Source organism: Dysidea avara, chromosome 7 (genome assembly GCF_963678975.1).
Source record: "Dysidea avara chromosome 7, odDysAvar1.4, whole genome shotgun sequence".
In the NCBI taxonomy this organism is placed as follows: Eukaryota; Metazoa; Porifera; class Demospongiae; order Dictyoceratida; family Dysideidae; genus Dysidea; species Dysidea avara.
This window is the reverse complement of record NC_089278.1, coordinates 19,271,743-19,297,928: the sequence shown is the minus strand read 5'-3', so window position 1 is coordinate 19,297,928 and position 26,186 is coordinate 19,271,743. Positions and strand designations below refer to the sequence as shown.

The 26,186-nt window shown below is 38.5% G+C and overlaps 1 protein-coding gene across 1 annotated transcript in view; it reads left to right on the top strand.

The window, feature by feature from the left end:
- The window catches only part of LOC136261089 (adhesion G-protein coupled receptor V1-like), a 259,887-nt gene that overhangs the window by 55,279 nt on the left and 178,422 nt on the right, over positions 1-26,186 (top strand). Inside the window, exons 5-15 of the mRNA XM_066055056.1 lie at positions 4,565-4,831; positions 10,546-10,689; positions 10,735-10,944; positions 17,382-17,519; positions 17,567-17,773; positions 20,762-20,899; positions 20,948-21,154; positions 23,114-23,251; positions 23,300-23,506; positions 24,933-25,070; positions 25,123-25,326. Of these exons, the coding sequence (XP_065911128.1) occupies positions 4,565-4,831; positions 10,546-10,689; positions 10,735-10,944; positions 17,382-17,519; positions 17,567-17,773; positions 20,762-20,899; positions 20,948-21,154; positions 23,114-23,251; positions 23,300-23,506; positions 24,933-25,070; positions 25,123-25,326 (1,998 nt within the window). The remainder of the gene's footprint in view (positions 1-4,564; positions 4,832-10,545; positions 10,690-10,734; positions 10,945-17,381; positions 17,520-17,566; positions 17,774-20,761; positions 20,900-20,947; positions 21,155-23,113; positions 23,252-23,299; positions 23,507-24,932; positions 25,071-25,122; positions 25,327-26,186) is intronic.

Genomic DNA, 26,186 nt, shown 5'->3' with positions numbered 1-26,186 from the left:
TAGCATTCGTTGCTCGTAGATGGTGTAGCGTGATTGACATAGTTGCTCTTTAAGGGTATGCATGATATTCACGGTGATAGGCAAGCGGGTACGCTGGTTGTCACCTTGCAGACGTCGAATACCTCTGCATACTAGCTGTAATAGATCGCCCACAGTAGGGTCTGACATACCTTGCTCTATGTGGAATAGGCGGATGGCTGCTAAGTAGACTTTGATGGTTTTATAAGACACAAGGTTGGATTCATGAGCACAGAAGTATTGAAGTGTCAGTGATGATGCTGGAACTGAGATAAGGGTGTACTGACTACAAAATGACTGAAACTTTGCTATTCCTGACTGATAGGTTCTTCTGGTAGATTCGGCAATACCATGATACTGGCATTGCAGGAGGCGATTGTGAAGGTTTGAGTTGGCCATGCAGGGATGCGGTCTGGGAGTAAGTTGGCTTCTGGGGCTAGTTTTCTGAAGTTCTCCATCTGAAAACGAGGAGGGGAGTCAGCTATGTTATTGCAAACACCGGGGACATGAATCACACATACATTAATGTTATAATTACTGGCACAAAAATACAGCAAGCGGACCAAAGCCATGAGATGGGGTGCACGAGTAGAGCCCCTGCTCCAGATATCAACAACAGCTTGATTATCACAGTGGAAGAGGATTTTTTGTCGGGACCAGAAGGAACCCCATGTGTGGACTGCTGCTACTATCGCAAATAATTCTTTCCATGTGATGTCCATCTTACCTTGTAGGGTTGACCAATGGGATTGGAGCCACCTACCATCCCAGTACGCTCCCTATCCATGCAGTCCAGAGGCGTCAGTGTAGAGATGTAGTGCTGGCGAAGGTATCCATCTCGTATTTAAAATAAGGCTTGTGCCTGACCATTCCGGTAAGAAATCTAGCCACCATTGCAAGTCCAGGTATGCTTCAGTTGTCAGGCTAATGCGGTGATGTAGGTGGGACACAGTGTTGCTGAGATCAATCATTCTGCGTAAGAAGATACGTCCAGCCGGGACCACCTTGCAGCAGAAGGATAACTTTCCTATAAGGGACAACAACTCATGCTGAGTGCATTTGTCCCGCTGTCTCATCCAACGTAGCTCATCCATTAAAGCATGTTTCCGATCATCTGAAATACTGGCTTCCATTGTGAGACTGTTTAGGAGGATGCCAAGGAAGGTTAATGAGGTAGTAGGACCTTCAACTTTGGACAGTTTAATCGGGGCGTTAATTTTTTCACACAATGTGAACATCGATTGTAAGTTTTGTGCACATACAGGTGAGGTTGCTGGCCCAGCAGTAAAGAAGTCGTCAAGGTAGTGCAGCAGGTGTTGCACACCATATGAATGGTGCAAGATCCAGTGGATGGCTATTGAAAGCTGGTTAAAGAGATAAGGAGCAGATCTAAGGCCAAAAGGCAAGCAGGTGTCTATGAAGAATTGTTGTCGCCAGCAAATGCCTAATAGGTTCCAGTCCTCCGGTCTAACTGGTATTAGGCGAAAAGCATTCTTAAGATCGATCTTACTCATTAGTGCTCCTGGACCTAGGTTATTAAGAATTGCGTAAGCATCATCTATGGTGCAATAGGATAGTGAGTATAATTCTGGGTCAATAAAATCATTTATACTTTGTGCAAAAGGTGCTGAAAGGTGGTATATAATTCGCCAACCCCCATCATGTTTAGGCACAAGACCTAAACCCGAGGTGCGAAAATTGGGGAGGGGTGGTTGGTCAAAAGGACCGAGGACTCGTCCGGCTTCACACTCCTCTTTGAGCGTTGCATCAATGACTTCGGGCTGCTGGAAAGCAGACTCTAAATTTAAAGCTAGGTGCATGAACTGGGGGCCTGTGTAGCCAATTGTACAGCCAAGTCTTAAGTTATCAATAAGTTGTCTGACGAAGACTTTGTCGGGATGGTTACTTAATTCACGTTCAAGGGTGAACGGTCGTAGTGGAGTCCACGGAAGTGGTTTAAAAATGGCGGAGCTGTCCTTTTGAAGGACAGCTCTTGCCCGAGTGGGGCCCGCCGCAGTTCTCACATCTGTGAGCAAATCTGCAGTTTGCACGGTGGCAGTATGACCTGTTGAAGTCACGGCATGTGTTGACAAGGAATGGGGTGGGGCACTGTTGGAAGAAAGCGGGAGCGTGCTGCTGTGTGTTAGGAGGGGCTGGTTGTTGTCCTCCATGGGTATGTGAAGGAGAGGGACGAAAAGGACAGTGGTTGGGATAATGAGTGGTACTACCACAATGAGTGCATGGCCAGCGGTTTGGTTGAGCTGATGTACCAGGGAAGTGCTCAAGCCATAGGTCTATGTCGCGGACATCCCATCGCAACGATGGGTCGGTAGCAGCCTTGGTACGAAACTTTGCATCGTAACTAAGCCAGGCATGTAGGGGATGATTTGTGTTTGCGGAGGTAATAATTCGCTGATAAGCGATCAAGTATGGAGCACATGAGGGGTTAAAAGATATGCGGAAAGCTAGATACACATTTCACGCTTCCATCCATGCACCAAATGATGTTATTTTCTTGGTGTTTGCTGGGGGCTGAATGGAGACATTGTCTCCTGACTGGCTTAGCTGTAGTGTGAGAGTCTGGGACTGGGGCTCTGGTGCACCAAACATGGATTTGGGTAGAAGAGTGGTGAAGTCAATGTACTCACCTTTGGTTATCTTCTCTTGTATCCTGGTTGGGCAGGGTGGTAAAGAAGGTTGGGGGAGTGACAGGGTCTGATGGGGTGCCCTTGTTGAAGTAGAGTTGACAACTGGGGTAACGTGGGCTGGGGTGCGACTTGCTGCAACTTGCAGCGACACTGGATTGTTTGAGTGAACTGGAAGAGAGGCAGCTGACAGGCGGTCGTCCTCTATCGCTTCTGATTCATTACCAGCAGCATGCGTGTCACTAGTGCTTGCGGGCCGAGTGTCGTGGGTTGGTTGAAGGATACTGGTCAGTTGGTTAAGGAGTTGCTGTGGCAAAGCAGAGGTGACATTCCCTGGGCGGGATGGTGGATTTCCTCCTGAGTTATTAGCGGTGGTTATTTGGTGGGTATTGGTGGAGTCTTCTTGTGGGCCTTCCCCTTGTGAGCTGTTGGCGGCATCTGTTTGCAAGTGTGAATGCAGGCGATCGATCAGAGCAGCTTTATTTCCTAAAGTTTGTAACTTAAAGTGTTTCAGATGGGATTTTAGGGCAGCCATGGTTAGAGCATTCAATTGAGTTTTTGATGCGCCGGCGAGGCTATAAGGCGTGGCGGGGCTAGTTTCCTCTGACGCGTTGCGGCGTGTTGCTGGCATGGCGGTAATTACTATGAGGAAGTTAGCAAATACACATCTTAATTACCAACAACACAAACAAAAACAAACATACGTGAATTCGGAGAGATGTGTAGAATTATCGAAATAGAAGCTTCACTGACGGAGTCTATGTTCAAGTACTTGCTCGGCACGTACCAGTGCAGGTGACGGCGATGACTTCAGTGGGAGCGAACAAGGGGTTGAATCACGTTTAGAACGACGTTACTGAAGTTCTCCAAATCCGGGATAGTCTCTTGGAAAGTTTTCTAAACAGAGAGAATGTCACACTGAGACGGCGTGGTGGCTCACGAGAGACAATGTAGCACGTGATAGAATATCACACTGAGACAACGTGGCGGCTCACGAGAGACAGTGTAGCATGTGAAGATAACTCGCTAAGCTGTTTACCTATTTAGAAAGATTACATCCGGCTTGACAGCCTGTTATTCTGGTTTATTGTCTATACGCTATGTTAACAACCAGCGTGTACCAGGCATGTTAACTTCAATTTATTGGCGAGCAATAAATTATATTTTCAGTTCGTGGCGCTTGCACTGCTAATGTAAAATGCTGCTCTAATGGACCTTACAGTCATCTCATGGATTATGTGTTGCTGAATTTAATTTACTTTACCCAAAAGGCTAGTTTATCACTAAAGGATGCTGGCTTCATTTACTATGGTATGGTACATAGGTTTGTACTGTATCCATTCTACTCCCACACCAAGGCATGTTAACTTCAATTTATTGCATTGCAATAAATTACATACAGCATCGTTTTGGCTACTTCTGGCAATTTAAAATGTTACACATGTGATCAACTTCCATACATAGTGCTGTATTTTCCTTTTAGCGCTGTATGGAAATAACAGTACTCTTATTTGTTTGATCTTCGCCCATGCAAGCACTTTAATATTGAATAGCAAGCCACCATAAAAATACAAAATTTGCTTCAGGTAGTAATTATGATAGTGTGGTTTCCTTAGATTCACTAATGTTTGCCCTTAAATCCATACCAAATTGCAGGTATGACAGAAAGGTTTTATTTTGTATTTTGCTGTTGATTGAAATTGAAGTCTTATCTGACTTTGAGAATATATTGGGATAGTGCCTCTAAATTTTGATGTGTCATGTTGAATTTTGTTTGAGTGACTGTCTTACATTGTAAAGAATGTGAGATTTGTTGCACAATATCTTGCACACATAACATACATATGTAGTACACATGACACAAACAATGAACATACAGTTATTACAGTATGTCTCTGCAGACGAACATCCAACAATCACTAGTCACCCAATTGGTGGAGATGTAGAATCAGGAAGAAGTATCACACTCATGTGCAGTGCTGGTGGTACAGGGACGCTAGTGTATTCTTGGGAGAGAAGAAGTTCTGGTAGTAGCTGGACTATTGTTGGTAATGGTACATCATACACTACTGATACATCACTGACTAGTGGAGAGTACATGTACAGGTGTAGAGTAAACAATGAGGCTGGATCAGTTGTATCCAATAATGCAACTGTAAATGTTTTTGGTAAGTATTGCATATCATGTACCACGGTAGTGGTACATAATAGGGATCAGGCAGAAATTTTTCAAAACACTCTAATAGAACGCACGCCAAAAGCAGCCTTCCGGGCTTTAGATTTTATTTCTAAAACATTCTAGACCTTTCTTTTGTGTTTACAACACTAGCCAACAAGTATTAAAAGTAAGGGAAATAGTTTTAGGTGTTTTTTAAAATTTTGAAAATGGTTGGATTCTCCATCTTCTTCTTTCTTTCTTCTTTCTTTCTTGTTTCGCGCGCCTACAGCTCGTAGGAAGTAGATATCAGCCCTAAAAACGTATGGCGTATTTAAAAAACATTCGTACCCAGGTCTGTGTGGTATTAAAATCTTCCCTCTCTAATGCGATTGCGAGATATAGAGCAAGAATCACTCTTCGAGACGCCATTCGATCGAGAAGCCATACAGATGATAATATAGAATTGTTTAAAATTCCATTGCTTTAGCTCACAGGACTAAAATGCATCAAGTTGTATCACACTAAACATTAAACATAACTATTGTTCACTGAAACTCGGGTTTTAGACTTCCTTCATTACGAGACAGTGAAGGGGGTGTGGCCCGCACCTCGTCACTTAAACTATTACTGTACGCCTTTCGTGTATACTTTCTATTATATTCTTCAGCTGTTTACCAGCTAAGAGTCGACATAACAAGGCTTGTAAGCTATTGGAACACACTGGTAAATTTCGAATTGAAAAGGGGTGTGTCCCTTCCGTACGCGATTGAAAAATAAAAAGCGGGATACTCCGTATACTCAGCACTTTAATTGGAGTCGACCACGTTTTGTCAAGCGTGTGTTTTACTCGTGTTGAGATTTCGCACCGCTTCGTTGCAGTAAACGGTCACACTAGTGGATTTATCTACTCGTCAAAGGAAAGTGGTATTGTTTACTGTATTGTTAACTGTATTGTTAACTAATTGTTTATTAAACTTATTTATGTAATTGTTTATTGCCAGTTGATATTACAATGGGTTTCTTTATTAAACAATCATGTACTGTTGAACGTATATTTAAGAAGTAGTCCATGTGCATGGACATGAAAAAAATCATGAAACTAGTGGGGCAAAAAAATTATTAATTTTCAACAAGTAGAATAGGGATCAAAGATTTGATTTTGAAAAAAACTGCGTAAACAAGAAGTAATAGGGATGATAATCCACAAAATTCTATGCATCATTAGTTCAAAGCAAGTTATTTGAATAGTGTACACTCAATTTGCGATTCCTATTTCAACTTGTGGTTAAATTTTGTTAAAGTGTTGAAATAGGAATCGCAAATTGAGTGTACACTATTCAAATAACTTGCTTTGAACTGATGATGCATAGAATTTTGTGGATTATCATCCCTATTACTTCTTGTTTACGCAGTTTTTTTCAAAATCAAATCTTTGATCCCTATTCTACTTGTTGAAAATTAATAATTTTTTTGCCCCACTAGTATAAATAGGACTACAAGAGTTTATTTATGTTGTGAGATACATACATGATATCCTTAGCTGTCAATTATAAGTTCAAAACATAGCAGAAGCAATCAATTATCAACCGACGTCTATTATTGGCCAACTCGACATCTATTATCATCGTTTAGAATCTGAATTCAAACATGGAACTTCACAACTCTAAGCTGCCTTGCGTTGTTTGTTTTGTTGTCCTAGCAGTTTATATCAACTTCTTTCATGTTGTAATGTTGGTGAATGATGAGAGGTTTGTTTGTGACTTAGTTTAACACGGATAAAGTTCAGTATGCTACTAATACCACTTCATGCCAAGAACAACAGACTAGTGTATACAAATTTGTATACACTAGTCTGTTGTTCTTGGCATGAAGTGGTATTAGTAGCATACTGAACTTTATCCGTGTTGTTCGTATGTTGTAGCACGCACTGAACCTTATACATGATGTTCAACCTATGGAGAGATAGGCTGCAGTTTTTCAAAATGCTCTAGTAATTGGCTCTGCCAGAATAATCACCCTTCCTAGTCGAATATTGTTTGTTTACACATTTATGCATCTGTTTACGAGAAATTCACCATTGAAAGGACTTGGAATTCTTGTCCTTTGTACTAGTTTTGACTATGATGGATTAGTGACTGCATAATGACAGCCATTAACCCTTAAACCCACAAAGAACTTTGGGGAATGTGTGTTTACACAATATGGGCATGCATGGTGGCACTAAGTGGGGTAACTTAATTCTTACAGCCTACTACACATCAATTAAAGGTCTGTTCACTGGGCTACTTGGAGAAGGTTAAATGAACACTGTAACTACAGTGGCTTACTTGTTATGAAGCAATAAACAACAGTGAGTTGTGTCTCAGCATTTCAAAATTCTTACCACGTGTTTAATTTTGATTGTGGGTTTACTCACGTGTGTCATATATGGCCTGATAGAAATTTAATAGCTAATTGAACAGCGGTTATTGCAAGATGACAGGAGTAACCATCAACCATTTTATAAAGGTATGTAAAGGGTTTTGCATGTTTTCTTACTGAAAAGTTATTTTCATGGCTAGTTTTGGCCCCACCATGTAGCATTAGGGTAAAACCCTAGCTATCATTTTAGTCCTTGTTACATCACAAGTAAAATGATGTAAATTGCATAGCCATAGGATGGATGCTTCGGAAGTTACAGCGCTTTGTGCAAGGCATACATATTTATTAAGTTTAAATCCAGTTTTCTGGATTTTGCATATTTGAGAGTTAAGAAGACGAAGAAGATGGAAAGTCCTGCTATGGTAATTGGAAGTGATGAAGAATGGAGGTAACTAGGATGAAATAGCTCAGAAAGCAAGGTGAATCGAAGTGAAATCTTATGAGGCTATAGAAACAACAGGAGAATTGACTACAAAAGCAAGGATAAGCTGGAAGAGAGTTTGTAATTGTACATACACTCAGTTTCAGGCACCATCAACTACAGTACACTTGAGGTTTTACTCTGGAGGCTTGTCACATGCTGTCAAGTGCTCAAGATATGTTACACTGCACAGGAGCAAGATGTACATAGTAGATAAGAATCCCATACACAGTGGATAGAAGTTGTTGGTTATTATTTAAGGACAAAGGGCTTGTACGTCATTGGCTACATTGCTGTACAACAAGAAGCAAAGTAGCTACAGCCCTTCTCAGTGGCACCAGGATTACTTTGCTGACCTTTGTATCTTCCTTGAGAAAACATTTGTGCTGTTCAATTTGTTTTAAAATGTGTTTAAAGCATTAAAGTACTGATGTGTTTGTTTTATCAGAAATTGATTTGAGTGTATTTTGAAAATCATGCATAAGGCTTGCTTGAAATTTTGGTGGGGTTACAAGTAGTACTGGTAGACTATTCTGTAGTATTGGCAAGATTTAGTTTTGATTGTGTGGGAACTCCAAGCAAAATACCTCAAACTGGAGGATAATTGATGTACACAAGTTAACAAGTGGACGATAAACAACGTCTATCGTCGATATTTGATGCTGTACACCACTGTTTTTGGCCGAATGCCACTGCCTGGCATGGGAAGTTGAAATGTTGTGGACACCTGGACTATTAAATTACCTATCGCTGGGTATAAGAAGTTTGTGCATATCTTGTTCCCCATATAGGGTAGAGCTGAAACAGATATCCGTATGATCCGGATATCCGGATAATAATTTACTATCCGGATAGTACTTTGAAGCCAAGCGGATAGTAATAACTTAAAGCCATTTATCTGTCCAACTTCTCATCACTAGATGAATCAATTTTCATCATGGAGCGTTAGCTAAGCTAGATTATGTAAAGTTAACAGCAGCCTGGTAAGTTAATCAGCTTGCTCGCGACCACGCCCATTGCTAAATTACGAAGCGAGGCTGTGAATATTGCTGAAGAAGTTGTAACAGAATAGTTATTGCCTTATAAAGAGTTTTTTACGACTAGTTGTACCTGGAAAAGGTCTTGTAGCAACTGCTACATCTTGTATTCATATTTTCTCCAGCTGCCAATCTTGTTACAGTCGGTGCAAAGTAACACTACCACAAACCTTTTGCTATCATGTTAATGTTTGTTTGCTTCTAGTACTAGTAAAACAAGGATGCTTACAATAAACTATAAAATGTTTCTATAGCAAGTGATGATGTCACTATCCATAGGATATCCGGATAGATTTTGTTCAGGATATCCGGATAGTAAAAGTTGCTATCCGTTTCAGCCCTAATATAGGTTGGCGTACACCAAGGCTGATAATTGATTGCTTATGCTAGTTGTTCATAGTTGTTACTCAATTACCTAGCTGTAAAATTACTAGTATTAATTGTAGGCAGTGTATCATAGAGGATTCTATTAGAACAATACTGAGTATAAAAAATGGAATGCCATAAATTCACCTATCTGAGCAGTGCTGACTTTGTTCTCAGTTATTTGGTTGATTAGAAATCCATTTTACTTTAATTAACTATCAGTCAGTGGGACAGTTTTACGTATGTTCACAAGTTAATAGATGGCAACAAATGCACAATACATTTGTTGTGACTTATATGGTGGTCTTATATAGAAATACACAGAAAAAATTGGAATTTTCAACTAGAGTAGGGACCATAGCACATCGATAAAAAGTACTGAAACAAGATGGAGTAGTGCACAATATTAAATCACAGTAAAACAATAAAAAGTGTTATATCCCTACTGTGCATTTCCATAATGGTATCTTGAGCACAGTAGGGATATAACACTTCTTATTGTTTTACTGTGATTTAATATCGTGCACTACTCCAGCTTGTTTCAGTACTTTTTATCGATGTGCTATGGTCCCTACTCTAGTTGAAAATTCCAATTTTTCTGTGTACCTGTTTGTTAACTTTTTTGTAAATAATTATTATGACTGGTGAACCCATGCATACCGCATCTGAAATGATGCTGCGTGCCCCAATTATCGTCTGGAAAGTGAAGTATCCTTTATACTTCATTGTCAGCTATGTTCAACCCGTTACGCAGCATTTCGAATCAAGAACTATTCGAAAAGCACCTCTGCAATCCACGCATATCGAAAGAAATGGTGCCGCGCACCCCAGGTTATATCAATAATTATCATCTGAAAAGTGAAGTATCCATTACGCTATGTTCAACCCATTACACAGCAGTACGAATCTAAAGCTGTTTGAAAAGTGCCTCTCCTATCAAAATAGCCACTATGACAAATACAGATGATTTCCGTTACAAAGAGTAGCCATCATGTGCTATCGCCAAATTGACACTTTTCACTGTCAGCAAAGATGAATGGGACACAAAGGAGGACACTGGTAAGTCCATGAAGAAGGCATTGCACATACTGCGGTATGCCAAATGGCACATCTCGGGCCGAAGTGACATCGAACAGTGAAAAAATCAAGCCCATAGCTGCAGCTGTTATCAAGGTACGCTTGTCTGAAAATGTCAGTCAGTCAGTCAGTCAGTCAGTCAGTCAGTAGAAAATTCTGTTGAATAAATTATTTTTTAAATTCCGTAGTGATTTGTTGAAAGCATTTCAGGTCGATCTGAAGGCTTTTTTGGGCTGAGATTTACCTAACCAATACTTCCTTCTTGTTGTCAGGAAAATTGAGGCTGATTTCTGGGTAATGCTAGTTTGTGGGCCACGCCTACTCCTTTATGGCCCCTACTATATGATATATAGGAATGTAGGTTAAATTGTTGTTTCAACCTTTCTCGTGATATCTTGTTAGTTTCAGATACCTTTGTAAGCTTCAACCAGTCAACATACAGTGTTGATGAAGATGATGGACCAGCACAACCTGTACTAGTTCTCAGTAGCCCATCATCAACTGATATTACTGTACAAATTACTGATAATCAGAATACTGCCACTAGTAAGTGAAGAATACATTAATAATTGTTAAAGCAGTAAATTACAGGAGGAGGTTTTGATTATGATTCTGGACCATACACTGTCACATTTCCTGCTGGAGAGACCAGTGTTTCATTTGACGTTCCAATATTTGATGATAACATATTGGAAGATACTGAAATATTCAATCTGACCATTGTATCTAGTTCATTACCTGATAGCTTTCATCCAGCCGAACCTTATCAAACTGCAATAACTATTGTTGATGATGATGATCGTAAGTTACTGTGTGTCATATCACTGTTACATGCATGTGTAGATGTGAGTGAAACACCCAGTATCAAGACACACAATAGTGATGCAGCCAAGAAAGCTAGCATGCCACACTGTGGGTAAATTGAGAGGAAAAATGTGCATTCATAGCTCCATGGCCCCTTCTCAAATATGTTTGCACTACAGCTGTTGGCTAGGTAGGGCAGGCTACATAAATAATTTTGATTAAATTTGCACCAGCCATTTGTGAGATGTGGACATTCAAGATTTTGAATTTTTTTTTGTTTTTTCCTTCTTAAGTTGTAGAAGGTCTACGGGCTTCGATTTCTTTTCACATACTTTTCAAAATTGTTATAAAACACAAACATTTAACTCGATTGCCATGAACTTAGCACAATTGAAGAGTGTATACAGGTGAATTTATGTTTTAAGTTTTGCTTGAATCTGATAAATATCCACAGAATTATGCACATTCATTCATGTAAAACAGATCATGACTACAGGGTAAACCAAGCATGGGAATAACTTGAAAATTGGTGTGTACATAGGCTGATCATAGTAGCAGTGCCTTTGAAAAATAATGGATTTGCAACTACAGACACTACTGGACAATAAATCCATGCTGTTGCTATGGAATTCTCATGATCCTCATGAAATATCCATGTAAGTTGCACTTGGTATTTTTCATGGGTAATGAAATACCCATGAAATGCACGAAGCAAAATAATGTACCCATGAACAACCCGCAAACGAGTGTTTTCATGGGTTTATATGTATGCACAACCCATGAAAGCCTGTAAAATCAAACCTATTAAAAACCTGTGGAAAGCCAATGAATACTATTCATAGGTTTTCAACAGGTTTTTCATGGCTGTGATTTCACAGATTTTCATGGTATACAATACAAACCCATGAAAACTCACTCATTCATGTGTTGTTCATGGGTACATTATTTTACTCCAGTATTTCATGGGTATTTCATTACCCATGAAAAAAAAAACCAACTGCAACTTTCATGGGTATTTCATAGGATCATGGGAATTTCATGGTCATAGCATGTCCAGTAGTGAGAGTTATAAAGTTAAAAAAAAAAACAGCTCACTGTACTGTACAATTTCGAAAACATGTGTATTCCAATATTTTGGTGTACCGTAGATTCCCTAAAATTTTGGCATCTCTAAATATTCGGCACTCCCTGTGTATTCAATACAATATGCTCTAAATTTCGGCAAGTAAACCAGAGCTTCTAATTAAAAGTGCACTAATTTTTTGGCATCTGGAACGTCATGGCAGCGGGTCTCACGGAGTCATATGATGAACTGTACGACAGTGATACTATTGCAAACAATATTGTTTATGGTACATTTTATCTCAATCTTACTGTTGAAGATCGACCAAGGGATCAACCCAGCTTTGACAACAAATCTGAAAGTGATGTTGAGATAGTAGCCACTGAGGTAGAGTACAGTGATTGTTCAGGCCATGGCAGTTATATAAGTAGCTGTCAAGATGGTACAGATGAATCTGCCATTGAACTGGTGTCGGTTACACTTCCACGTAAATCCAACCAGGAAACCAGCCTGACAGCAAACAGTGGGGTGAGCAGTGAGGATGTAGTGAGCAACAGTAAGATAACTGATTATTTTCTGCTACGTCAGTTCACTACCATTAAGGAATACCCAGCATTTCTGAAACAGTACAACCCTACTAGTATTCATTGTCACCCAGCTCGTCTCAAACGATCTGTTGTAAGGCCTAGTTGTAAGCGTACCTTAGAAAGTGAAATGACGATAGTAGTGAAAGATCGAGGAGTAGGAAAAGAGCCTAAGACAAAGAAAGCTGGAACGTACAAGTCATACAGCTATACATAGAAGCTAAAGGTAGTGGAATATGCACGGCTTAACACAGAGGCAGAGGCCAGCAAGTGTTATGGTGTCCCTCGCTCAACAATCTACTACTGGAAAGACATTGATAAAGTCCCTAAGGAAAAGTTTAAAAAACTTGCTAAGAAAATGAAAGGGAAGCACTTAAAGAGTGGATCTGGTCGACCAGTGAGTTATCCTTCTGAGCTGGATGATGAGGTGCTGTCTTGGGTTTTAAAGCAAAGAGATCTTCACTTACCAGTTACCAGACAAGATATCCAGTTGATGGCCAAAAAAAACAGTTTGTCCAACACACCCATCATTCAAAGCTTCATCAGGTTGGGTAAGCAGGTTTATGAAACGTCATTCTCTGTCCAATAGGTAAGTGCTATAGCTAGCACTGTTTTGTTTGTGCTATAATGTATATTTTAATAAGTGCAAAACTAGCATTCAGCAGAAGCTATCAAAAGATCTCGAAATTCAATTAGAACGTTTTCTAAAAAAAATAAAACAACTTCGTAGAGTTCATAAGTTTGAGGATAATTTAATCATCAACATGGATGAAACACCCGTATACTTTGATATGCCTGGTTCGCGAACCATTGAAAGAAAAGGGAAGAAAGAGGTTCGTGTTAGATCAACTGGAGCAGAGAAACGTCAATTTACAGCTGTTTTAACTAGCACAGCAGCTGGTGTGATGCTACCTCCAATGATAATATTTGTGACTGGATCTACGAAAACCGTTCTTATCCCCCAAGACAGGAAGTTTGATTTTTTCTCACAAACACAAAGCTTAATGAATGTACTATCAAGTTTCACTGCCACGGTCGACCAGAGTAAAGTGGTCTGCTTTTGCTGGCTGCTTTTTTTAAAACACAGTGGCGAGCCGTACGAGTGGTCTGGGGTCTTGATGGAACCCTGGCCAACCAGGAGATGGCTGTGTGTGGTTGTACAGCTCCGTGGTGCTGGACAATGACCTGTGCTGTAAATTTCCTTTCATTTTAGCCAGTTCTGAGGTCTGAATGGCCCATAACTTAGCCTAATGCATCCCAACACGTTTCTTTTCAATTTTTGAATACCATCTTGCCCGCCTTCCAGGGCCCCCGCCTCCCACCCTTCTGGAGCTCGCCTGATACAGACAACCTCAGTATAAAAACTATCTAAAATGGCGGGAAACTTAGCTGTTGGCTACTTCTTCAGTGGATGATCAGGAAGGTAAGACATTGCTGTGAAACGTGTGAAAATTTGGTATGCGTAACTACTACCATTGGCCAGCTACAACACTCTGAATATTTAAAACCGACGTTTCTCGATACTTTTAAATGGGCGATAAGACTGGTTTTCCCAGAGACAGTCACATTTAAAGGAAAGAGAGAGCTTAAAAAATTGAAGATTCCTAGAGGGGTAGTGGTAAAAGTCCAGTCAAAGGGATGGAATGATGCTACATTAACAAAAGTTTGGCTGCAAAAAGTTCTGCTTCAACATACCAAAAAGCAGCAGGCTTTGTTGGTTTGGGATACATTCAAAGGTCACTTAACTGATGAACTGGAGTCCGAACTGCGAAAGAGTAACATAATCACTGCAGTCATCCCAGGTGGTTGCACCAGCAAAATACAGCCCTTTGATGTATGCATCAATAGGCCTTTTAAAAACAATTTCCATGCTTCTTGGATGTCATACATCCAGGAAAGTGTATCTCATTTGGAAAATTGGGAACGTCTTCAACCACCATCTAAGCAGCAAGTTGTTAACTGGTTGTTGCAGCTAACCAACGCATAGGTGGAAATCCAGCAATGATCAAGAAATTATTCTTAGTATGTGGAGTATCTAATGCATTGGATGGTTCACAGAACCACATTATACGATGTTCCAAGGAGCTTCCTACACTGTCTGTTGCGTATTCGAGTAATACTGAGACATCAGACAAGGATCCATTTGAGTCAAGCGATCCAGAAGGTGGTCAGAATAAACAAGTAGCTCTGATGAAGAAACCGAGACAGATGAAGAAACTGAGACAAGTGCTTCCAATGAAGAAACTGAGATAAGTAGCTGCGAAGAAGAAGAAGCTGAGGCAAGTAGTGATGATGTGTCTCAAAGCTATGATCCAGAGTTTGAGTCAGATTCTGATACAAGTAGCAACTGTAGTGAGTATTCAGAGTTACTTTCAGTATTACAGTGAGATGTATATATAACTGACACCTAGTAACCACAATAGCTATTACTCTACCATTATAGTACAATATTATGACATGTAAAGTTTTTAATATTAATGCTACACTTATGTGGTGTGTAAAGAGAGCTCTCGAAATAGCTGGTTTATTATCGTTTGATGAGTGTGGGTGAAATAGTACATACAAGGAATGTCTAATCCACCTTGACGAAGGTCTCTTGAATACTGATGATTCCCAGTAACCTCACACAGTATGCTTCCTCCATGCTACTAACAAATACGTGAAATTGTTCGGGGAACATGCCCAACTATATTGTCGTGTGCCATTACTGCTACTGCAAAACGATCTTTGTTCCCGAATTCCTGTTCACAAAACAAGATCTCTCCAATTACTGCAGTCCAAATATCCTTATAAACACGATAGCCTCTAATGACGCTGTCCACAGTTAAATCATGCAACACTCCAGCACCTGATGCCATAGCGGTTGCTAGCTAATGTTTGCAATATAAGTTTTGATTGTGGTTGTAGAAATTATTGTTGAGTGGTTGGCTTATAATATGCAATGTATGGCATTGAAATACTTGTTGAAATATTACAGCTAGATTATACAGTCACGGTGTAAGTGTCTCTCATTGATGGGTGCTGTATTGGCATTCTGCTTCAAGGCGGCATTCCTGTTGATTCCTGCCCATATAGCGGCTACCAGGCCGATGGCTACCTAGCCAGCAGTAGCTGTCGATGTTCTTCTCCTGGCTTTGTAACCTTTTCTATGGTTCCTGCATGAAGATATCCAGAAAGTAAGCAGTAGTTAGTAGTGAATAACATAGCTACGAAGTTCCAGGGATACATCCCGAGGTACATCCCTAAAAATTCGACAATAGCACAGGTTGGTAGAATTTTTTCCTAACCCATCATCAACTAATATTACTGTAGAGGTTAGAGACAATGCAAATACTGCCACTGGTGAGTGAAGTGTCATCATCACAAAATGTTAATAGTAGTAATAATATTATTACAGGAGGTGTTGATTATGATTCTGGACCATACACTGTCATGTTTACTGCTGGTATGACTATGGCTTCGTATAAAATTCCAATAGATGATGATGATATAATGGAAAATGACAAAGATTTTACTCTCACTATTAGAAGTGGCACATACCCAATCGTGTAACGTGTTGGTCCTGGTCAATCTATAATTACTATAGTGGATGATGATAGTAAGTCATTTTATTATTAAATAGAGGGATTTTGAAGATTTAAGGCACGTAGCTGTAAAAGCTTCTTGCAGATAGCAATGTGATGTATGCATCCATTACAAACATTTGATAGAATTAGTGTAATGCAAAATGTTTTCAACATATGAAGCTGAAGAGCATTCTATATATATACAAGGATGATGGAGATCCAAGATGAAACATTCTAAAATACACTATTATGCAGAATATACAGAGAACTGTGCATGGTAATGTCATTTTTTATGCTTCCCTCAGGCAATATAGTAACAGTGAGGATGACAAGACACTGAGACACTAAATAGCCAGAAGATGTTCTTAGACAAATTTATTGGATTTCAAGACTACTGCATACTTTCAAATTGTTTTTTTTTTTTGCTTGAGTATATTTGAATTGTACACCTATGTGGTGAAACATTGCTAGTGATATGATAGATCTTTAGTTTAAAAGAGATGCACCCAGAAAAATTCAAAGAAAGCTGATTTTGGTATCAATCAAAGGCAAGATAACATCCGGATTTCTCTTAAATCCTCTTTGGGGAAAATTTATATTCAATTTAGGTTTGGTACAGTACAGTGAAACTTCTCTAATCCAACACCTCTGTAATCCTGAATACCTCTATAATCTGATATTGTTTTATGTTATATTTAGATACCACATACCAACGTCTTCGAGACATAAATGCTGAGTAGAATGTGTTCAAATGATGCAACAAAAAAGCTGAGGCAAAGCCAAGGTTTCTTTTGCATCCTTCTAACACCTCCTATGAAGCATTTATGCCTCGAAAACGATGGTACGTATGTGGTGTCTAACTGTCTTAGAAAATGGTCAGCCAGCAGTGAAAATGCATTGTAGCTATGCCTCGCACCAAGTGTATACGAAAGGCAGCATGAGAACTCCACTCAAAATTTTACCTGCCTCTCAAGGTTCAGCCACTGAGATAAGACTTTTATTGGTGATGCACACTGCTACCAACAAGTATTGCATCAGAGAAATGTTTCAAAAATTACCTTGTATAGCCACGAGCACCCTTAAACTTCACTTGTGTATGTGCACCACATGCCAGGGATTGTAGCTGTATGCTTTTACAGTAATCATCAGTGAGTTTAATTGCAATTGTTGTATAATGCAACATAACAAAAATTTGTTTATTGCAATTTGTTCTGCTTTCAGCTATTGCCATATCCTTCAATCAGTCAACATACAGTGTTAATGAAGATGCTCAGTCAGCACAACCTGTACTAGTTCTCAGTAACCCATCATCAACTGATATTACTGTACAAGTGTCAAACAAAAACATTACAGCTTTTGGTGAGTTTAATTCCTTCAGTGATTTGTAATCATAATATGCCCCACAGGAGGAGGTATTGATTATAATTCTGGACCATACACTGTGACATTTACTGCTGGACAGACTAGTGCACCATTTAGTGTTCCAATAAGTGATGATAATACATTGGAAAATGCAGAAACGTTTAATGTCACTATTATCCATTCTTCACTACCTGATCGTGTTACCGTTGTTTACCCTCATGAAGCTACAGTGATTATTGGAAATGATGATAGTAAGCAACATTACAGAAGCAAGCTTAGGATATATGTGACCGGATTTCATATCACAAGGCTTCCACACACACAAAATCAAACTTACGTTTTTACCAGAAATGGATTGCTGGTCTAATACACTATCATATTCCACACTGTACTTCCTTCAGGACTGGCAAGTCTGGTTTCTGTAGCAGCTTTCTTCTGACCCTGTCAAAGCTACGAGTGGGAGATTGGCGCCATTAAATGGCCATGGCTTTGTAATGATGGTGTGTAGTGGGCTGGTACTTCACAGAGAGCTCGCCAATAGTGTTCTCAGTCAATTTGGAGTGATTTGAGGGCCATGGAGGGCCATGGAGGGCCATGGAGAGCCCAAATTTGGCCTCTGGATTCCAATCGTCTTCTTCCTTCATTTTATACCCCTATATTAAGCCCACTCCCCACCCTCCCACCCTATTACTACCACCTGTGAAATTATTACCCGTTTGAAAAAAGCTGCCCAAAATAGGGCAAATTTTGGGTATCAGAAATGTATACACCCACTCAGTGATAGCTAGTAAATAGATGAATAATTGGTGCAAAGTTTGTTTGCACAGCTGTAGGCACTGGGAACTTATTACACAATGATTACTTAAAACTTGCCATATCTCCAACGAAGCTTTGTGTGTCAAAGCCTTATTTTGTCAAATTCAGTCAAATATGTTAGAGTACACCCACAATGCTGCTCTAAACAGTTTTTGTAATTGGATACCAGCGGTTTGGAGCATTTATTATGCTTTGGAATAGTAATAATATTTAAACCACAGCTATGAGATGTATTCACATATACCATGATGATGTCATACTTCAAAGGAGCCACCGGTTGTGTATTAAGCATATCCACCTCAAACCACAGTACAGTAAGAATCATACTACTGTATACAAGGGACCATGGAGGTTTGCACTTACTCATGAAAAAATATTGACCAGAAATCAGCCTCATGATGCCTTTGCAGTATTGTTTACACTGATGACTTTCTAAATAAACACTCAATTTACAAAATAGTTAGTACCTAGTTGTGCCTTTAAATATACTAAAGGCAATTGAATTATGCACTTGCTTCTTTGTACATTGTTTGAAAGGAAGAAAGAATAAAGTTTGGTCAATCACACCTTGAGAATGGCTAGGGAAACTGTGCTCAAATTTTGTGTGAGTCCTCCCTACCTGATGGGCACAACTGTTGTGTTGTAAAATTTGTCCCATTACAGAGGGACCAAAAAGCTACTATGCAAGAAAATTGCATTTCTGTTCTTTGTTATAGTTAGAGACCAACCATGAGAGTCTTCGTTTAGTTTAATAACCCGAGATCAAGGAGGACTCTAACCATTTTAGTGAACCTCCCCAGTGGACCCTTGGTGCTTTTTTAAGGACTGCATTATCTTTCAAAGATCAAAGATGTTATGTGCAGTATCAAGACACACGGTAGTGTGTCATGCAACCAAGAAAGCCGGCACACCACACCGTGAGTATATTTACAGGAAGAAACGAACACAATTTTCATGCATGCATAGCTCCATGCTCCTTTCTCGAATTAGAATCATTTTTATACTGCAAATGCCCTCTACCTTCAACACTCCACATACCAAATTTGAGCAAATTTGCCTAATACAATCGTGAAATAACTATAAGCCTTCAAAATTTGGCTTAATTTCTGTCTTCTTCATTTAGGGGGCTCGGGGGCTTAAATTATTCTTTTTGCACGCTTTACAAAAACCATTATAAAATACAAATACATAGCTTGATTTTCTTGAGCTTTAAGAACATATTGTGGCACAATCAGTTACCAAATTTAGTGCAAATCTGATTGATAGTCATAGAGCTATGGATGATTATTTGCATTAAAAAAAAGGCCAACTTGTTGTCATGCCTACAGGGTAAACCACTTATGGGAATAAGGTAAAAATCGATATGCATATAGGTTAACCTCATAGCTCAAAGAATTGACAGCTATAGAGTTACTAGGCAAAAGCCAAACTACTGAAAATCGTGGGGTTAAAATACTCTAATAGAACAGTCATTGCAGGGTAAAAAAGGTGCATGAAAAATGTCGAAAAAACTTACTAGTGTTTGAAACAGGGGTCTCCATACTGAACACCCAAATCCTTAACCACTGAGCTGCTGCTGCTGCTATCATGGCTGATCACCTCACTTAATTTCTACTTTATTCTTGCTAAATCTACTCAATAGTCAAAAGTTCATAATTTCAATGATCTACCAATGGAAAATCATTGTTCTAGAATATTTTATGCGTGTTCTATTAGCAATACTAAAAAAATGTACACTCTATTAACATTACAAAAGTAATCAAATAAACTCTGTAATACAATACTGTTACAGCTTCTCTAGTGAGTCAAAGCCAATATTATAGCCATTTTGGTACAGATCAGTGGGGTAGTACACTACTATTAAGACCTACTTGCGCCAATCGTTGTCATCATAATCAATAATAAGTGTTATGCTAATTCATTGCATCTGTAGATATAAACAATGATTTGTGTATAAACAAACCTCAAAGTCAGTGTATGATTGATCAACTTTGGGTACATATATTAAACTACAAAATATGTGAAATTCACACAAAAACAGCCAAACTGTATAAAAAGGTGCGACCTTCAAAAAGACTGGGTGAAAACAGTTGTGAAATCAAATGTGGCAGCCATGAAATGGCTTCAATGATGTTGATGACAATAAATTTATTAATGCATACAAAACCATTAATAGTATTTGTTATCACCAACATCATTGCAGCTATTCATGGCTGCCACCTTTGATTTCACAACTTTTTTCACCCAGGCTTATTGAAGGCCACACCCTTTTACATAGCTTGGCTGTTTTTGTGTGAATGCTGTTTCCTAAATGTTACTAACACACTGTTGCAACAAGCTGACTTTCTTGGCCACATGAAACATTACCATGTTGTTTAATGCATTTATATAATTACCCTATTTAGTAAACTTTATTTGTTTAGATATCACTGTCAGCTTCAACCAGTCAACTTACAGTATTAATGAAGATGATGGACCAGCACAACTTGTACTAGTTCTCAGTAACCCATCATCAACTAATATTACCGTACAAGTTAGAGATAATGCACATACTGCTACTGGTAAGTAAAATAAAATTATCACACAGTGTTACAATAGTTATATTACAGGAGGAGGTATTGATTATAATTCTGGACCATACACTGTCACATTTACTGCTGGACAGACCAGTACACCATTTAGTATTCCAATAAATGATGATAACACATTGGAAAGTGCTGAAACATTTAATGTCACTATTATCCATTCTTCACTACCTGATCGTGTTACCGTTGTTGACCCTCATGAAGCTACTGTGATTATTGGAAATGATGATGGTAAGCAACATTACAGAATCAAGCTTAGGATATATGTTATTATAAGTAGAGTACACCTACAATGCTGCTCTAAACAGTTCTTGTAATTGGATACCAGCGGTTTGGAGCATTTATTATGCTTTGGTATAGTAATAATATATAAACCACAGCTATGAGATGTATTCACATATACCATGATGATGTCATACTTCAAAGGAGCCGCTGGTTGTGTATTAAGCATATCCACCTCAAACCACAGTACAGTAAGCATCATACTACTGTATACAAGGGACTATGGAGGTTTGTACTTACTTACGAAAAAAATATTGACCAGAAATCAGCCACATGGTGCCTTTGCAGTATTGTTTACACTGATGACTTTCTAAATAAATACTCAATTTACAAAATAGTTAGTACCTAGTTGTGCCTTTATATATAGTAAGGGTGTTATGTGCAGTATCAAGACACACGGTAGTGTGTCATGCAGCCAAGAAAGCCGGCACGCCACACCGTGAGTATATTTATAGGAAGAAACAAGCATGATTTTCATGCATGCATAGCTCCATGCTCCTTTCTTGAATTGGAATCATTTCTTATACTGCAAATTCCCTCCACCTTCAGCACCCCACATACCAAATTTGAGCAAGATTGCCTAATAAAATTGTGAAATAGCTATAAGCCTTCAAAATTTGGCTTAATTTCTTCGTTTTTTGTCTTCTTCATTTAGGGGGCTCAAGGGCTTAAATTATTCTTTTTGCACACTTTACAAAAACCATTATAAAATACACATATGTAGCTTGATTCTCTTGAGCTTTAAGAATGTATTGTGGCACAATCATTTACCAAATTTAGTGCAAATCTGATTGATAGTCATAGAACTATGGATGAGTATTTGCATTTAAAAAAGGCCGACTTGTTGTCATGCCTACAGGGTAAACCACTTATGGGAATAAAGTAAAAATCGATGTGCGTATAGGTTAACCTCACAGTTCAAAGAATTGACAGCTATAGAGTTACTAAGCAAAAGCCAAACAACTGTAAATCGTGGGGTCAAAATACTCTAACAGAACAGTCATTGCAGGGTTAAAAAGGTGCATGAAAAATGTCGAAATAACTTACTGGTGTTTGAAACAGGGGTCTCCATACTGAACACCCAAATCCTTAACCACTGAGCTGCTGCTATCACGGCTGATCACTTCACTTAATTTCTACTTTATTCTTACTAAATCTACTCAATAGTCAAAAGTTCATAATTGCAATGATCTACCAATGGAAACTCATTGTTCTAGAACATTTTATTCGTGTTCTATTAGCAATACTAAAAAAATGCACACTCTATTAACATTACAAAAGTAATCAAATAAACTCTGTAATACAATACTGTTACAACTTCTCTAGCGAGTCAAAGCCAATATTACAGCCATTTTGGTACAGATCGGTAGGGTAGTACACTACTATTAAGACCTACTTGCGCCAATCGTTGTCATCATAATCAATAATAAGTGTTATGCTAATTCATTGCATCTATAGATAAAAACAATGGTTTGTGTAAAAACAAACCTCAAAGTCAGTGTATGATTGATTGGCTTTGGGCGCATATATTAAACTACAAAATAAGTGAAATTCACACAAAAACAGCCAAACTGTATAAAAAGGTGCAACCTTCAAAAAGACTGGGTGAAAACAGTTGTGAAATCAAATGTGGCAGCCATGAAATGGCTTCAATGATGTTGATGACAATAAATTTATTAATGCATACAAAACCATTAATAGTATTTGTTATCACCAACATCATTACAGCTATTCATGGCTGCCACCTTTGATTTCACAACTTTTTTCACCCAGGCTTATTGAAGGCTGCACCCTTTTACACAGCTTGACTGTTTTTGTGTGAATACTATTTTCTAAATGTTAATAGCACACTGTTATATATATATATATTTATATAATTACCCTATTTAGTAACCTTTATTTATTTAGATATCACTGTCACCTTCAGCCAGTCAACTTACAGTATTAATGAAGATGATGGATCAGCACAACCTGTACTAGTTCTCAGTAACCCATCATCAACTAATATTACCGTACAAGTTAGAGATAATGTAAATACTGCTACTGGTAAGTAGAATAGAATTATCACACAGTGTTACAATAGTTATATTACAGGAGGAGGTGTTGATTATGATTCTGGACCATTTACTGTCACATTTCCTGTTGGAGTGACCAGTGTTCTATTTGATATTCCAATCTATAATGATAATGTATTAGAATTTGATGAAGACTTCACTCTTACTATCATGCATAGTACCTTACCCGATGGTGTCACTCGTGGTAGTATTAGTCAAGCTGCAGTTACTATAGTGGATGATGATGGTGAGAAATTTATGTACACACTATATCTATTAAAATCTATAATAGTATATAACACCATGTGTATTACCCAATATCTACTAAGGAAACTATTGTTTGTTTCCTGTTGCTTTGTGCAGAAACCAGATGTTGGTAGGAGGAGATTATTGATTTTAATACTAGTCAGTTGTACTTGACTGTTTTATTAGAGTATATGACTGCTCTATTAGAGTTCAATGGTGCAAGGATTATATGCCCTGTGAAACAAAAATAGAAGGATCCAACCCCTTCATTATTCTTTTATTATATTTATGTGCACAGTACAATACATATTTACTCTGATACTTGGCATCCGTCTATCACATGATCTAAAACAAATAATTAAAATTTAGTACAACTACCTAAAAATTGATGTGGACTAATGGGAAACAAGATGTAAAGTAATGATTACCTTGTGGCATAAGAGACATAGTCAGTCATAGTGTAACTACCTTGTCCATTAGTGTATCTGCAGGTATAGACAACTACCCAGCAATCAATTACTGAAAAGTGAAGTGGCCATTATGTACATTACACAGCGTTACAAATGAAGAACAGTACAAGAAGCATCTCTGCGATTAATCTGGTCACATGAAAACACGGGTGTTTTGCATGATGTCAGTGTTGTTAATTAAGCTAAGCATGTCATTATTAATATTGTGACTTTCAGCTAAAATCTGCATAGTATGCACCAATATGCAGCTCTATATATGGTTTAAATTATGCAATGGCCATTTATGGGCATTACATAAGTGCATTTAATTGTGGTATACATGGAGTGTGTAGTCTATTATAGTTGTATGTAATTGTTCACCATCAAATGTAAATTCTAACAAGGCCATGCCAAGTTTTTTTACACATAAGTACAGTGCAGCCTGTGTTAGTGACCACCTGTATTGAAAATCCACCTTTTTACTGCAGTTAGTATACTTTTTTTTAGCTGAACATTAATTTATTCCCCTAATTAAGCCATGTATACTCTGCAGCATATCCTAAAACAGTCATTATTAGACAGGTAAACTTTAAAATAAAACTATCATGTCTGTGTGTGTTTGTGATTCTTTTACTATCATTTCAGAAGTACATACCTTGTATATCCAGTCAAATTCCAATGCAGTGCACTTACATAGGCCAACTGCACACTATTAAAATTGTGTACGTGGCTGTGTAGGTATAATGAAATTCCTCACAGTGGACACCCTGAAAGGTGGACACCTAGGACACTTGTTTATAGTCCCATTTTAAAGAGTGTACATACAATTGGATTTCAGACACTATATATATATGACTGAAGTAGGGATTATATGTGTACTACTAGTGTAGACAATATTCTCTAATTTTGCTTAACCTTTTTATTTTAAAAATGGTTGTTTTTGTCTAAAATGTTTATTTGTATGTCATTTATTTTCAGACATCACTGTCAGATTCAGTAAAGCAATGTACAGTTTTAATGAAGGGACTGGGCCAGCACAATTTGTACTAGTTCTCAGTAACCCATCATCAACTAATATTACTGTACAAGTTAAAGATACTCAGAATACTGCCACTAGTGAGTAAAATAACATCATCACAAAATGTTAATAGCAGTAATAATATTACAGGAGGTGTTGATTATGATTCTGGACCATACACTGTCACATTCACTGCTGATATGACTATGGCTTCATTTAACATTCCAATAAATGAGGATGACATAATGGAAAATGATGAAGACTTTACTCTCACTATTAGAAATGGCACATTACCCAATCGCGTTACACGTCTTAGTCCTGGTCAATCTACAGTTACTATAGTGGATGATGATAGTGAGTCATTCTATTGTTAAATAATAGGGTTCCGCCCAAATGTGAAGCATGCCACCTAAACTTCTGCCTTTATAGAGACATCTTACAGAGCAAAAATCACTTTTATGGAATAATACAGCATTAAAAATAAGAAAACACTTACAGGTGGCTGGATATAGAATTCTTGAAAAAGCACAAAAATTTGAATTTTATCTACTAGCCTGCCTGTCTGCCTGCCTGCCCGCCCGCCCGCCTGCCTGCCTGCTTGCCTACCTGACCACAATTGCAAGGATGGAGGCCAAACGAAGCAGTGCATGGCCACCATTTTACGCCATAATAACAAACTCACCTGCGGCATGTGCCATTTGGAGTTCCAATGAGTGTGTGCTCTCTGTGCCTTTTATCTTCTGGTCTTTGTCCTTTATTGAGACATTGATTTTTGCTGTCATCACTTTCTTTGAGCAGCATAAGATGTCACAAACTTATTTAAGTGTTTACACTTGGTAGATACTTGTAACTTTACGATAGCACACCTATTAATGCAATCTTGGTTGATTAATAATGATCAAGCACCAACACCATACCCCTTAACAATCTATTTACTCAATTATGATGACACACCCCGTTACTATTGGTCTAGCTGTATTCTTAAGCTAGTACAGTGAAACTGATATGAAATAGTGACACGCCCCCTGGTAGTGGCTCAAGACATGCCTTTTTACAACTGCAGCAGCTACAATGCGTGCATCATGGACTTATACTTTTCCTACTTTGTGTCCTCCACTGATTCAAAAGTACAGTATTGATTTGCAGTAATGTGCGGTGGTTTCAGTGCAAACTGGCTGTTATGAGAATCGAGTGTAATTTCCATAGTGAGTGGA